Below are 15,730 nucleotides of genomic sequence, written 5' to 3'. Positions count from 1 at the left end.
TTCAGGGCAAAGGCCGTGAATACTTATATGCATGTGATTTCTTAGTTTTTTATTTTTAATAAAAATCTCAAAAAAACTTTTCTCACATTGTCATTATGGGGTATTGTGTGTAGAATTTGGAGGGAAAAAATGAATTAATTCCAGTTTACATGGGGTTTGGTGTGATTTCTCGACACTTATAATCTATCACAATTTAGAATACAGAATGTTGACAGGTACAGGAATATTCCATTAATACAGAATTTTTTGAGTGAGAGTGAGATAGTGAAACCTTTGTTTTCGGATGGCTCAATGTACACAAACTGTTTAATACATAAAATTTTGCATATGTCATATGTAGACATTTTAAACATGTCGGCATCTTATAATTCAACATTTTGGTGTTGATTTTATAACTTGTCCGCATGACAATAGGAAAAGGAGGAACATTAACCAAAGCACCACTATGGTTCAGAAAATGAACTGGAGTACTATTATGGGGCATAACATTAACTAGGACACTACTATGGGGCATAACATTAACTAGCACACTACTATGGGGCATAACATTAACTAGGGCACTACTGTGGGGCATAACATTAACTAGGGCACTACTGTGGGGCATAACATTAACTAGGGCACTACTATGGGGCATAACATTTACTAGCACACTACTATGGGGCATAACATTAACTAGGGCACTACTATGAGGTATGACATTAACTAGGGCACTACTATTGGGCATAACATTAACTAGGGCACTACTATGGGGCATAACATTAACTAGGGCACTACTATGGGGATATAACATTAACTAGGGCACTACTATGGGGCATAACATTAACTAGGGCACTACTATGGGGATATAACATTAACTAGGGCACTACTGTGGGGCATAACATTAACTAGGGCACTACTATGGGGCATAACATTAACTAGGGCACTACTGTGGGGCATAACATTAACTAGGGCACTACTATGGGGCATAACATTAACTAGGGCACTACTATGAGGTATGACATTAACTAGGGCACTACTGTGAGGTATGACATTAACTAGGGCACTAATATGGTTCAGAAAATAAACTAGGGCACTATTATGGGGCATAAAATTAGCAAATGTTGTGGAGAAGTATCTTTCAAGAAGCATTGGGACAGGGGCCCCTACAAAATGTTGCTATGGGGCCCACAAAGTTCTGGCTACACCCCTGCAAGTATAGTATAAATAATGAAGTGAGTGAGACCTGAGATGATTCTCCCCTTTGGTACAGACACCTCCCCTAGGTTTAGTGGTTATATTGCATAGGAAAAGCAAGATACACCATGGAAACCTGATCGGGGACACATTTTACATGATCAGGAATTTAGCACAATGCTATACAGAAGGCACGTCACTGTTTCCATCAAACAGAGCTACTAGACACTCGTTACTGAAGGCACCAGATACTTCTAGCCATGGTGTATCCAAACAGAAGATTATGTGAGATTGCATGTCTCCTCTACATTACTTAGACAAGCACTGGAGGCTAGCAGCATAGCAGAATCACCACTGCTGCCCAGTCACAATAGAGTCAGGTTCTTGATGCACAGAGGCAAGAAGTACACAGCAGATATTCATAAGTCAAGCAGCACTTGTCCAATCAGACGGTACTTGCACTCAAGTAATATGAAAAGGTTTGAACACAACTCTGTCGTGGCTATACTGAGCATTATTATGCTTGGTTTGGGGTACTTTACATGGGTAATATAGTGGTTATAAGTTTACCATCATGAATGAGTATCCAATCCAAAGAGAAAACCAGCCTTGTGGACACGGTGGAATCTGTATGGTTTGGCTGTGAATAGCAATAACCATGGCAGGAGCTTCACAAACCGAGCACCTAAAAGATTGAAACAATGAAATGATATTTGACATATACTGCAAAGAGATACAATGTGTCATGCCACAAACCTGCTACATCATTTTCACATTTGATCCCAAATCCTGCAATTTGTATAACATAATACAGTACAAAGAGCAATAGTACATCCTAGTTTAAAGGCAAAAAAAACTACGCTGTCACGGGGAACACGGCTCTCTGACAGAATAATTAATTGTGTTTTACAGATGCTACCTAGTCAATGGCACCTCATTTGTACAATCATCTTGAGTGGCAGATTGTAGTATCTGTAATTATCGCTGCCTACCCGTCATTAGTCAGTTTGCTATACAAGTCAAAAAAACACTGTATGAGAGATGTCCGCAACAATTACATGATCTGCCTGATACAGCATCCAATAATCAGATCTTAAAGCGAGTGCTATAGTATAACTAGTTTAGTGCACTATGGAGTAGCATGGCTTATGGCACCGAATTTCCTCATTATAATATACGAGCAGAGTAGAGGACTGTATGCCAAACAATTAATCTGCACCAATGCTTTTCCCATATGCTGACAAAGGTAACTAACAATATGCTGGATTTATATCTAAAAGTAGAAAGTCTGCCAAGTTCCTCTCTGTAACTGCATGGAATAGTCTGCATATAGTTATATTACAAACGCGTGCATGTTATTATAAGTGAGAAACCGGTGCAATAATAAGAATTTACTTACCGATAATTCTATTTCTCGGAGTCCGTAGTGGATGCTGGGGTTCCTGAAAGGACCATGGGGAATAGCGGCTCCGCAGGAGACAGGGCACAAAAGTAAAGCTTTTACAGGTCAGGTGGTGTGTACTGGCTCCTCCCCCTATGACCCTCCTCCAGACTCCAGTTAGGTACTGTGCCCGGACGAGCGTACACAATAAGGGAGGATTTTGAATCCCGGGTAAGACTCATACCAGCCACACCAATCACACCGTACAACTTGTGATCTAAACCCAGTTAACAGTATGATAACAGAGGAGCCTCTGAAAGATGGCTTCCTAAACAATAACCCGAATTAGTTAACAATAACTATGTACAAGTATTGCAGATAATCCGCACTTGGGATGGGCGCCCAGCATCCACTACGGACTCCGAGAAATAGAATTATCGGTAAGTAAATTCTTATTTTCTCTATCGTCCTAAGTGGATGCTGGGGTTCCTGAAAGGACCATGGGGATTATACCAAAGCTCCCAAACGGGCGGGAGAGTGCGGATGACTCTGCAGCACCGAATGAGAGAACTCCAGGTCCTCCTTTGCCAGGGTATCAAATTTGTAAAAATTTACAAACGTGTTCTCCCCTGACCACGTAGCTGCTCGGCAGAGTTGTAATGCCGAGACCCCTCGGGCAGCCGCCCAAGATGAGCCCACCTTCCTTGCGGAATGGGCCTTAACAGATTTAGGCTGTGGCAGGCCTGCCACAGAATGTACAAGTTGAATTTTGTTACAAATCCAACGAGCAATCGACTGCTTAGAAGCAGGTGCACCCAACTTGTTGGGTGCATACAGTATAAACAGCGAGTCAGATTTTCTGAAACCAGCCGTCCTTTAAATGTATATTTTTAAGGCTCTGACAACGTCCAACAACTTGGAGTCCTTCAAGTCGTCTGTAGCCGCAGGCACTACAATAGGCTGGTTCAGGTGAAACGCTGATACCACCTTAGGGAGAAAATGCGGACGCGTCCGCAGCTCTGCCCTATGTCGAATGGAAAATTAAATAAGGGCTTTTATAAAACAAAGCCGCCAGTTCAGATACTCTCCCGGCCGAAGCCAGGGCCAGTAACATAGTCACTTTCCATGTGAGATATTTCAAATCCACATTCTTTAGTGGTTCAAACCAATTGGATTTGAGGAAATCTAAAACTACATTTAGATCCCACGGTGCCACCTTAGGCACCACAGGAGGCTGTATATGCAGTACTCCTTTGATAAAAATCTGGACCTCAGGGACTGAGGCCAATTCTTTTTGGAAGAATATTGATAGGGCCGAAATTTGAACCTTAATAGATCCCAATTTGAGACCCATAGACAATCCTGATTGCAGGAAATGTAGGAAAACGACCCAGTTGAAATTCCTCCATCGGAGCACTCCGCTGCTCGCACCACGCAACATATTTTCGCCAAATACGGCGATAATGCTTCGCGGTGACTTCCTTCCTTGCCTTTATCAAGGTAGGAATGACTTCTTCTGGAATGCCTTTTCCTTTTAGGATCTGGCATTCAAACGCCATGCCGTCAAACGCAGCCGCGGTAAGTCTTGAAAAAGACAAGGACCCTGCTGAAGCAGGTCCCTTCTCAGAAGTAGAGGCCACGGATCGTCCGTGACCATCTCTTGAAGTTCCGGGTACCAAGTCCTTCTTGGCCAATCCGGAGCCACTAGTCTTACTCCTCTTTGCCGTATAATCCTCAATACCTTTGGTATGAGAGGCAGAGGAGGAAACACATATACCGACTGGTACACCCAAGGTGTTACCAGCGCGTCCACAGCTATTGCCTGCGGATCTCTTGACCTGGCGCAATACCTGTCCAGTGTTTTGTTGAGGCGAGACGCCATCATGTCCACCATTGGTTTTACCCAACGGTTTAATAGCATGTGGAAAACTTCTGGATGAAGTCCCCACTCTCCCGGGTGAAGGTCGTGTCTGCTAAGGAAGTCTGCTTCCCAGTTGTCCACGCCCGGGATGAATACTGCTGACAGTGCTATCACGTGATTCTCCGCCCAGCGAAGGATCCTGGCAGCTTCTGCCATTGCCCTCCTGCTTCTTGTGCCGCCCTGTCTGTTTACATGGGCGACTGCCGTGATGTTGTCCGACTGGATCAACACCGGTCTTCCTTGAAGCAGAGGTTCCGCCTGGCTTAGAGCATTGTAGATTGCTCTTAGTTCCAGAATGCTTATGTGAAGAGACTTTTTCAGGCTCGACCACACTCCCTGGAAATTTCTTCCCTGTGTGACTGCTCCCCAGCCTCTCAGGCTGGCATCCGTGGTCACCAGGATCCAATCCTGCATGCCGAATCTGCGGCCCTCCAATAGATGAGCCTCCTGCAACCACCACAGAAGGGATACCCTTGTCCTCGGCGACAGGGTTATCCGCAGGTGCATCTGAAGATGCGACCCTGACCATTTGTCCAACAGATCCCTTTGCATGGAATCTGCCGAAAGGGATTGCTTCGTAAGAAGCTACCATTTTTTCCCAGGACTCTTGTGCATTGATGTACAGACACCTTTCCTGGTTTTAGGAGGTTCCTGACCAGGTCAGATAACTCCTTGGCTTTTTCTTCGGGAAGAAAAACCTTTTTCTGAACTGTGTCCAGAATCATCCCCAGGAACAGCAGACGAGTTGTCGGCATTAATTGGGATTTTGGAATATTCAGAATCCATCCGTGCTGCTTTAGCACCTCTTGAGATAGTGCTAAACCCATCTCTAGCTGTTCTCTGGACCTTGCCCTTATTAGGAGATCGTCCAAGTATGGGATAATTAATACGCCTTTTCTTCGAAGAAGAAATATTATCTCGGCCATTACCTTTGTAAAGACCCGAGGTGCCGTGGACAAACCAAACGGCAGCGTCTGAAACTGATAGTGACAGTTTTGTACAACGAACCTGAGGTACCCCTGGTGTGAGGGGTAATTGGAACGTGGAGATACGCATCCTTGATGTCCAAGGATACCATAAAGTCCCCTTCTTCCAGGTTCGCTATCACTGCTCTGAGTGACTCCATCTTGAACTTGAACTTCTTTATGTACAGGTTCAAGGACTTCAGATTTAGAATAGGCCTTACCGAGCCATCCGGCTTCGGTACCACAAAAAGAGTGGAATAATACCCCTTCCCTTGTTGTAGAAGAGGTACCTTGACTATCACCTGCTGAGAATACAGCTTGTGAATGGCTTCCAAAACCGTCTCCCTTTCTGAGGGGGACGTTGGTAAAGCAGACTTCAGGAAACGGCGAGGTGGCTCTGTCTCTAATTTCAACCTGTACCCCTGAGATATTATCTGCAGGATCCAGGGATTTACCTGCGAGTGAGCCCACTGCGCGCTGTAATTCTTGAGACGACCGCCTACCGCCCCCGAGTCCGCTTGCGAAGCCCCAGCGTCATGCTGAGGCTTTTGTAGAAGCCGGGGAGGGCTTCTGTTCCTGGGAAGGAGCTGCCTGTTGCTGTCTCTTCCCTCGTCCTCTGCCTCGTGGCAGATATGAATAGCCCTTTGCTCTCTTATTTTTAAAGGAACGAAAGGGCTGCGGTTGAAAGGTCGGTGCCTTTTTCTGTTGGGGAGTGACTTGAGGTAGAAAGGTGGATTTCCCGGCCGTAGCCGTGGCCACCAAATCCGATAGACCGACCCCAAATAACTCCTCTACGCATCGCCTGTCCACTGTCGTGTCCATAAAGCTCTTCTGGCCGAAATGGACATAGCACTTACCCGTGATGCCAGTGTGCAGATATCTCTCTGTGCATCACGCATATAAAGAAATGCATCCTTTATTTGTTCTAACGACAGTAAAATATTGTCCCTGTCCAGGGTATCAATATTTTCGATCAGGGACTCTGACCAAACTACCCCAGCACTGCACATCCAGGCAGTCGCAATAGCTGGTCGTAGTATAACACCTGCATGTGTGTATATACCTTTTTGGATATTTTCCATCCTCCTATCTGATGGATCTTTAAGTGCGGCCGTCTCAGGAGAGGGTAACGCCACTTGTTTTGATAAGCGTGTTAGCGCTTTGTCCACCCTAGGAGGTGTTTCCCAGCGCTCCCTAACCTCTGGCGGGAAAGGGTATAAAGCCAATAACTTCTTTGAAATTAGCAGTTTTTTATCGGGGCACCCCACGCTTCATCACACACGTCATTTAATTCTTCTGATTCGGTAAAAACTACTGGTAGTTTTTTCACACCCCACATAATACCCTGTTTAGTGGTACCTGTAGTATCAGCTAAATGTAACATCTCCTTTATTGCCAAAATCATATAACGTGTGGCCCTACTGGAAAATACGGTTGATTCGTCACCTTCACCACCGGAATCAGTGCCTTTTTTTTTGTGTCTGGGTCTGTGTCGACCGACTGAGGCAAGGGGCGTTTTACAGCCCCTGACGGTGTTTGAGGCGCCTGGACAGGCACTAATTGAGTGTCCGGCCGCCTCATGTCGGCAAACGACTGCTTAAGCGAGTTGACGCTATCCCGTAATTCCACAAATAAAGGCATCCATTCTGGTGTCGACCCCCTAGGAGGTGACATCCTCATATTTGGCAATTGCTCCGCCTCCACACCAATAACGTCCTCATACATGTCGACACACACGTACCGACACACAGCAGACACACAGGGAATGCTCTATACGAAGACAGGACCCACTAGCCCTTTGGGGAGACAGAGGGAGAGTCTGCCAGCACACACCAAAAAGCGCTATATATGACAGGGATAGCCTTATGATTAAGTGCTCCCTTATAGCTGCTTTTATATTAATATATTGCCATTTATTTTGCCCCCCCTCTCTGTTATACCCTGTTTCTGTAGTGCAGTGCAGGGGAGAGACCTGGGAGCCTTCCTGACCAGCGGAGCTGTGACAGAAAATGGCGCCGTGTGCTGAGGAGATAGGCCCCGCCCCTTTTTCGGCGGGCTCGTCTCCCGCTATTTAGTACATTTAGGCAGGGGTAAATATCTCCATATAGCCTCTGGGGCTATATGTGAGGTATTTTTAGCCTTTTTACAGGTTTTCATTTGCCTCCCAGGGCGCCCCCCCCCCAGCGCCCTGCACCCTCAGTGACTGCCGTGTGAAGTGTGCTGAGAGGAAAATGGCGCACAGCTGCAGTGCTGTGCGCTACCTTAAGAAGACTGCAGGAGTCTTCAGCCGCCGATTCTGGACCTCTTCTTGCTTCAGCATCTGTGAGGGGGCCGGCGGCGTGGCTCCGGTGACCATCCAGGCTGTACCTGTGATCGTCCCTCTGGAGCTTCATGTCCAGTAGCCAAGAAGCCAATCCATCCTGCACGCAGGTGAGTTCACTTCTTCTCCCCTCTGTCCCTCGTTGCAGTGATCCTGTTGCCAGCAGGAATCACTGTAAAATAAAAAACCTAAGCTAAACTCTCTAAGCAGCTCTTTATGAGAGCCACCTAGAATTGCACCCTTCTCGGCCGGGCACAAAAATCTAACTGGAGTCTGGAGGAGGGTCATAGGGGGAGGAGCCAGTACACACCACCTGACCTGTAAAAGCTTTACTTTTGTGCCCTGTCTCCTGCGGAGCCGCTATTCCCCATGGTCCTTTCAGGAACCCCAGCATCCACTTAGGACGATAGAGAAATCTTTTTACATGACAATCCTATATAATAAAAGGGTGTAGTATGGCTGACCGACGGTCAGCTTACCGACGCCGGGATCCCGGCAGCGTACAGACGCCGGGATCCCGGCAGGGAGGGGCTAGTGCAGCATGCCCCTTGCGGGCTCGCTGCGCTCGCCACGCTGCGGGCTATTCCCACTCTATGGATGTCGTGGACACCCACGAGTGGAAATAGTCCCTGTTGGTCGGCATGCCGACCATCGGGATAGTGAGGGGTCGGGATGGTGGAGGAGGTCATGTGACTGTCGGTCTCCCGACCGCCGGTCACATGAATACCACCCTAATAAAAGGCTCCTCATTTCTATGGGTGGAATTCAAGTGTTTTGTGCGCCCGATGAAGCAATTCAAGTGTTGCTCCGTTTGGGTGCGCACAGTCGCTGGCGCTGACATCACTGTTATGTTGTTCTGTAATTTTGACTGGTAACTATTATGCTTATATTGTCCATTTGTTAGTAGAAGTCATCTCCTGATAAAAAATCAATTAAAGCCTCTCAGGCTCTGCCAGAGGACTGTACCACAGTAGTACCGACTGGCAGAAGAGGCTGTCCCTGAACTAGAGAGTGCCAGGACTTGTTAGACTGGTGGGATCCAGCATTTTTGTGGCACATATTGTAGGTTGCAGATGAACAAATGTTGTAATGGGGCCAATGGTTTTCTTCCCCTTAAATCCATTTTTTAATCCCACTTTCCAGCTATTGGGTACTATTAATTTGACAGGTGACTGTATTATATTCCATATGAAGAGCCTTCAGCAATCTAAAATAAATTGTTCATCTAGCCATGAATATATAAATGATTTAAGAGATAACTGATCTCTCCTTTTACTTTATATATGCAGGGCATATGTCAATGTCCAACCACTTGGCAGTTATCAACAACAAAAATAAAAGTAAATTGATTAAATAGTACAGACAAAGTGAAACATAATTGCAATGTACAGTTAATAACATCATTTACTATTCCAGAGAATAGCAGCTACAGTATAACACTGTGCCTTGCCACTGTCTGTGTTGTACTGTACTTCTTGCTACTAATAAAACTTTATTGTGAGCTGCTGTTGTGGGCTATCCTGTGCACTATCATGTGGGCTATCCTGTGCACTATCATGTGGGCTATCCTGTGCACTATCATGTGGGCTATCCTGTGCACTATCATGTGGGCTATCCTGTGACAATCAGTCACTAATGTCATGTGATCATTGAGTGGCTTTTGAACACTGACAAACTGCATGGTGTCACAGAAAGTTTACAGATGAATTTAAGAAAAAAAACTGCCATAAACAGGAGTAATTAAATATACTATATGTGCATTTATATCTGGTCACCTGGTTGGTATGAATTTGTGTGTATATGGCAGGTATGCAACATATTTCTTTGATGCCATTCTACTGCACACAGCAATTGCATGTTATACCTGGTATATATATGTGCGATCTTATGAAATGATAGCAGATAAGGAATAGGAAACTGTAAGGGAAATAGCAGCAATTCTGCTACAAATCACTGTACAGAGCTCTCATTACCCTGTACTGCAACTCATGTTAGCCTGGCAGACCGTGTGTGCCTAATTTCAGATAGACAGACACTCACAAATACGTGTTTTTGAAGCTAACACTAATGCAAAGAAACAATACGCAGTTCTATTTGGGAAATGTGTAAGAAAAGAAGAAAATTAACCGTACCGGCTTATAAATGGCTGAATCTCTCTGCCCCTTAGTGGCTCCATGTTGGGAGGCATTGGCTCTGGTGTGGATAGCCAGTAGGAGTAATCATTTCTTGATGCAAAATTGCAGACATTATTGATATTACAAAACATAAAAGGCATGGTGCTGAATCGGCGAAGACAGCTGCCTGCAGTACCTGAAGAAATAAAGATGTTGTGTTGAAAGATTCACAGATTCACTGCACTACTGCTTCATATAATTTTAATTAACTATTAATATGGTACCACCAAGTGTCAATAGCGCCGTACAGAAATACAGCCAATAAGTGCAATATAACAAGGTTAAAACAGACTGTACAAGGGTGAGATATAAAGACAATAAGAGAGTCAGTAGCACATAAGGGCGGACAGGAAGGATCAAAGTCCCTGACTGAGTGGGAGCACACTGGAGACAAGGACTTCCCTGACTGAGTGTTAGCACGCTGGAGACAAGGACTTCCCTGACTGAGTGTTAGCACGCTGGAGACAAGGACTTCCCTGACTGAATGGGAGAATGCTGGAGATAAGGACTTCCCTGACTGAGTGGGAGCACGCTGGAGACAAGGACTTCCCTGACTGAATGGGAGAATGCTGGAGATAAGGACTTCCCTGACTGAGTGGGAGAATGCTGGAGATAAGGACTTCCCTGACTGAGTGGGAGAATGATGGTGACAAGGACTTCCCTGACTGAGTGGGAGCACGCTGGAGACCAGGACTTCCCTGACTGAATGGGAGAATGCTTGAGATAAGGACTTCCCTGACTAAGTGGGAGCAAGCTGGAGACAAGGACTTCCCTTACTGAGTGGGAGCATGCTGTAGACGCTGGAGACAAGGACCTCCCTGACTGAGTGAGAGCACACTGGAGACGAGGACTTCCCTGGCTGAGTGGGAGAACGCTGGAGACGAGGACTTCCCTGACTGAGTGGGAGCACGCTGGAGACAAAGACTTCCCTGACTGAGTGGGAGCACACTGGAGACAAGGACTTCCCTGACTGAGTGGGAGCACGCTGGAGACAGGACTTCCCTGACTGAGTGGGAGCACACTGGAGACAAGGACAGTGCAGGATAAGAACTACGACAGCAAAGGGGTCCTGGTAGTGAGAGCTTACAATCCAGGTCATTAACATATATATGGAAACTGGTTGATTACCATAATGTCAGCCTTTCCCCAAGAAGAGTTTTTAGTAAAACAAGCACAGATTGGATAGAAAGGTTTGGTTTAAATGGAAGAGGTTGAATTTTTAGCAAGTCAGGCAAGTTACGAGAGTTTAGGTCGGGGTGGGGAACCTTTTTTCTACCAAGGGCCATTTGGATATTTATAAAATCTCCATACAAAAATTATCAACTTAAAAATTAGCCTGCCCCCAGTAGTTATTCCCCCAGTAGTTATGCCCCTTAGTGGTACTGGGTGCGCGCGCAAAAAAATGGGTGTAACCAATTAAAATGGGACGTGATACACATATGCCCCCAATAGTGCAGTGCCAGATATACACATATGCCAGTGCAGTGCCAGATACACATTGCCCCACAGTGCCTGATACACAAATGCCCCACAGTGCCAGATAAACAAATGCCCCACAGTGCCAGATACACAAATGCCCCACAGTGCCAGATACACAAATGCCCCGCTGCTGCGGTGTGTCAGGGGAGGGGAGGGGAGGAGAGAGCAGCGTGCACCTCTCCTGCCCCTTAGTGCTCCGTCCGGCGGCAGCGTGTGTCAGGTTTCAGGGGTCAGGGCAGGGAGGAGAGCGCAGCTATGTCAGGCGGCGGCATGTAGGACCTCAAGCTAGCCGCCGGTTCGTGAGCCAATTAGAGCTCGCGGACCAGCAGCGGTGGCTCCTGATTGGCTCATGAACCGGCGACTGGTTTGAGATCCTACCTGCCGCCGGACATAGCTGCGATCTCCTACCTACCTTGACACGCCGCCGAAGGACTGAGGGGCGGCGTGTCTCGCTGACATAGAGCAGCGGGTAGGCCGGAACAAACAGCTTTGCGGGCCTTATACGGCCCCCGGACCAGAGGTTCCCCACCCCTGGTTTAGGTGAACACAAAATCTATAGTAGTAGGCCAGCTCACTGTATTCAGTAAACTCTGGCCATGTGAGAAAGTAATAAATACATAACGAGAGAGAAATCGCTGTCACAATGTTTGATCCTGTATGCAAATGTTAACCACTTGTCTCACCATCTGTCATCAGCCATTTCACCTTCCTGCAATGTACATAAGCATGCTTGTTGACAGATACTAGAATGTCCCAGAAAATCAGGCAACAGCAATGATCAATCATTTATCTCAAATTATTTTATTTTTTAGTAATTTTATACACACTTGCTAGTATTATTCACATAGAGCATATTGCACTGACAGCACACAGCCACACTTAATGGTTATTTCTGCTTTCAAAATTAGGGATATGATTGGTTACAGTTAAGACCGTCTAGTAAGACAGTCTTATTGGATCAGTATCCGAGTATTTTGTTAATAAGCTATATTTTCATGATCTAACCACATTGAGGTCCTGCCTACAAAATATTTTGCATCAAGAAGTATCTTACCCAGATCCTGGCCATGTGCTCTTTCATTTCCCTGAACATAAAGAAGGGAATAGCCATCGTAGATCCTGGTGGTTCCCAGAGGACAAGCTGGAGAATCTGTTGACTGGCTGTGGCGGGTTATAAGGAATCCATGTGCCACAGACCCCAAGCCGGGAGCACCAGGAGGACCCTGCAATCCATCAGGACCTGGGGGACCTTGGTTCCCTCTTGACCCTGTTTTGCATTGAGAAATAGAAATGTCTTTAAAGCATCATTACAATCAAATGTATTTGGTAAAATGCTGTATCAAGGGGCAGTTTAAGAGAAGATGAGTCAGTGATTTCTGATGATGATGTTGCAGCAGCATTGGATTCCAGAAAGGTGAGTATGATTATATGGGTGCAGGGTGTGCAGTATGGCCCCCCTGAACCCGGGGGCCTGGGCCTGTGTGCTCTGCAGACCCTGCACCAATGGCTGTACCACTGGGGAACAGATGTATCAGTCCTACTGAGAAGAACAAATGAAGAATTGTCCATAGCAACCAATAAGTTTCTAGCTTTCATGAACCAAGTATAGTCTATAAAATGATAGCTAGAAGCTGATTTCAACTTCTTCACCTGTCCTCTTTATAAAGTTTGATAACTTTCCCTCTGATGTTTGGAAATTAGGAGTATCAATGACGTTGTTTACAAGTGTATTTATATATTTACATATTTATCATATCTTCAAAGAGTGACAGAACTGGTATATATACATCTAGTGTTGCCATAGTACAACTGCACATGTATTTCCTTTGTTGCTTTTATTCCATTTCCCTTGGGTATAAAGATAGTGGCTATGTCATTGTAAGTACTTGTAAACAGCATTGGCAGAAGACCTATACAGAGCAGCATGCTGGCTCACCAGCACAGAACCTGGACAGCTGATCTCCCTGTGCTTATTCTGGGCAGTGGTCAGCAGCTGTCATTCCCTGCACAGTGACACTTCCGATAACTATGACTCAGCGAGGGGCACATTTACTAAGGTGCGGGTTTCTAGAAGTGCTGATGTTGCCCATAGTAATTAATCAGATTCTATTTATCATTTATCAAGCACCTTTTAGAAGATAATAGCTAGAATCTGATTGGTTGCTATAGGCAACATCACCACTTCTAAAAACCCGCACTTTAGTAAATATACCCGTCACTCTATCAATCCTTATGGATTTACTTTTGACAGTTGTATTTTTAGAAGTTCAAATACAATTCTAGCAAAATTAGGAGGCAGTTCAATTAAATGTAATATTGGTGATGTGCCACCAGAATGCATGGGAATGTTCGATAGCTGCCACCTTGTAACCACAACATTGCCATTTACCTCACAGCCCTATACTGTATGTATCGGATATGTGCACAGCCATACATAACGTTTCCAGTGTTGCTTTTATCGCCCCTCTAGACTTTCCAGCTGCTTTGGAACTATCTGCCCCATTCTGGCTGCCATGGTATGCTGAGGTATGTGAGCCCAAGGATGCACATAGACAAATCAACAAGTAATTACATGAATATTTATGAATAGAAACACATTATACATTCAGATATTTTCTAGTTTATATGGACCCTTTACTTGTAGCATTGAAGGTTAATCAGAATATCTTATAATACCAATATCAGTAATTGGCTTTCATATAATGAGCATTGTGAATAATTAAGTATGAAACGTCCTGTAACTAATGTCAGGCCACCTAGAATGGCACAGGAATACCCTCCCATTGTTTGCCCACAGCGCCTATTAAGCTGTTTAGGCTGCTGCCTAGGGCGCCAGGACTTGGAGGTTCAGGGGGAAAACCCAGGGTGAATTGCTCCCTGTAAACGTGTGGCTGCCCTCTCTTGGGTTCAGCCAACTCATAATATGATCTATATGATCTATCTCCTCCGCATCTCCAAATGCACTCTTCCGCTTCCTCTCCCATGGTGTGTTCCATGACACTAGAGTTGTGTACACTGCAGGGTCAGGTAGAGATACTAGCCACTTACTAACAAGACTTGCTGCACCTCCACCGTAGTGTATAAAGCAGGGACGTGTGGTACAAGCAGTTACCACTCCACTCCTGCAATAGTCACTATGCATGCTGACCTCCTTCAATCTGAGCAGCCTGTATGATGCTCTCTGTGTCACTCAGATGCTACCTGTACTGTATGGTGATAATATGCATGCTGTCTGTATTGTATGCTAGTCCCTGTATTGTTTAGCAGGCACTAAGATGGTGGAACTTTCTCAATGATAGCCTCCACTTGCATGATACCATGGGGTGGAAATCCTTCCCTAGACATTTGTGCTTGGAGGTGGCTATGAATGCATTAGCTCTTAGAGCTTCCAGAAACTTTAAGCAGGCACTGTTTTCCCAACCAAATAACATACATACCACTAAAAGCCACTAGAAAAGCAAACACATAATCAGAATTACTTCACCTGCCTTTATCAATGTTTTTAACATGTTGGTCATTTAGTTAAATTCAAATATGTATACAAGTACACATAAAAAATAAAACTGTAGAACTTACCTGGTTGGCCTGGAAGACCTCTATCTCCCTTTCGTCCTGCCTGACCCTCAAACCCTGGCAGCCCATCTCTGCCAGGATCACCAGGTGGCCCCAAAGGACCTTAAAAATAAATAAAATAGATTAGCTATGAGAAATACAGCCAATAAGAATATTTCTAATAGTATATTATTACATTTTATGTACAAATCTAAAAATTAGCACATGCTAAATACTGCTGTATGCTGTGATAAATGCCATGCCCATGAAACTGTACATATACCAACATATAAGCAACAGTATATATAGGTGCGCTGTCCACTATAGTAAATACCAACGTACAGTGCATCCATAAAGTACTCACAGCGCTTCACTTTTTCCACATTTTGTTATGTTACAACCTTATTCCAAAATGGAATGAATTATTTTTCCCTCAAAATTCTACACACAATACCCCATAATGACAAAGTGAAAAAAGTTTTTTTTAGATTTTTGCTAATTTATTAAAAATAAAAACAGCCTTTGCCATGAAGCTCAAAATTGAGCTCAGCTGCATCCTGTTTCCTACTGATCATCCTTGAGATGTTCCTACAGCTTAATTGGAGTCCACCTGTGGTAAATTCAGTTGATTGGACATGATTTGGAAAGGCACACACCTGTCTATGGGGGTCATTCCGAGTTGATCGCTAGCTGCCGTTGTTCGCAGTGTAGCGATCAGGCTAAAAAGCGGCATTTCTGCGCATGCGCATGGGCCACAGTGCGCAC

The 15,730-nt window shown here is 45.1% G+C and overlaps 1 protein-coding gene across 2 annotated transcripts in view; it reads right to left on the bottom strand.

Annotated features, from left to right (window-relative positions):
• Positions 1-15,730, bottom strand: part of COL4A5 (collagen type IV alpha 5 chain) — a 364,692-nt gene that overhangs the window by 10,935 nt on the left and 338,027 nt on the right. For both annotated transcript variants that reach the window (XM_063937288.1, XM_063937287.1), the window contains exons 46-49: positions 14,990-15,088; positions 12,468-12,680; positions 9,893-10,070; positions 1,744-1,858 (exon numbers count right to left, since the gene is read on the bottom strand). In XM_063937288.1, coding sequence (XP_063793358.1) covers positions 1,744-1,858; positions 9,893-10,070; positions 12,468-12,680; positions 14,990-15,088 — 605 coding nt within the window. The remainder of the gene's footprint in view (positions 1-1,743; positions 1,859-9,892; positions 10,071-12,467; positions 12,681-14,989; positions 15,089-15,730) is intronic.

Source organism: Pseudophryne corroboree, chromosome 8 (assembly GCF_028390025.1).
Source record: "Pseudophryne corroboree isolate aPseCor3 chromosome 8, aPseCor3.hap2, whole genome shotgun sequence".
Taxonomy (NCBI): Eukaryota; Metazoa; Chordata; class Amphibia; order Anura; family Myobatrachidae; genus Pseudophryne; species Pseudophryne corroboree.
This window is presented reverse-complemented; position numbering and strand designations above follow the sequence as displayed.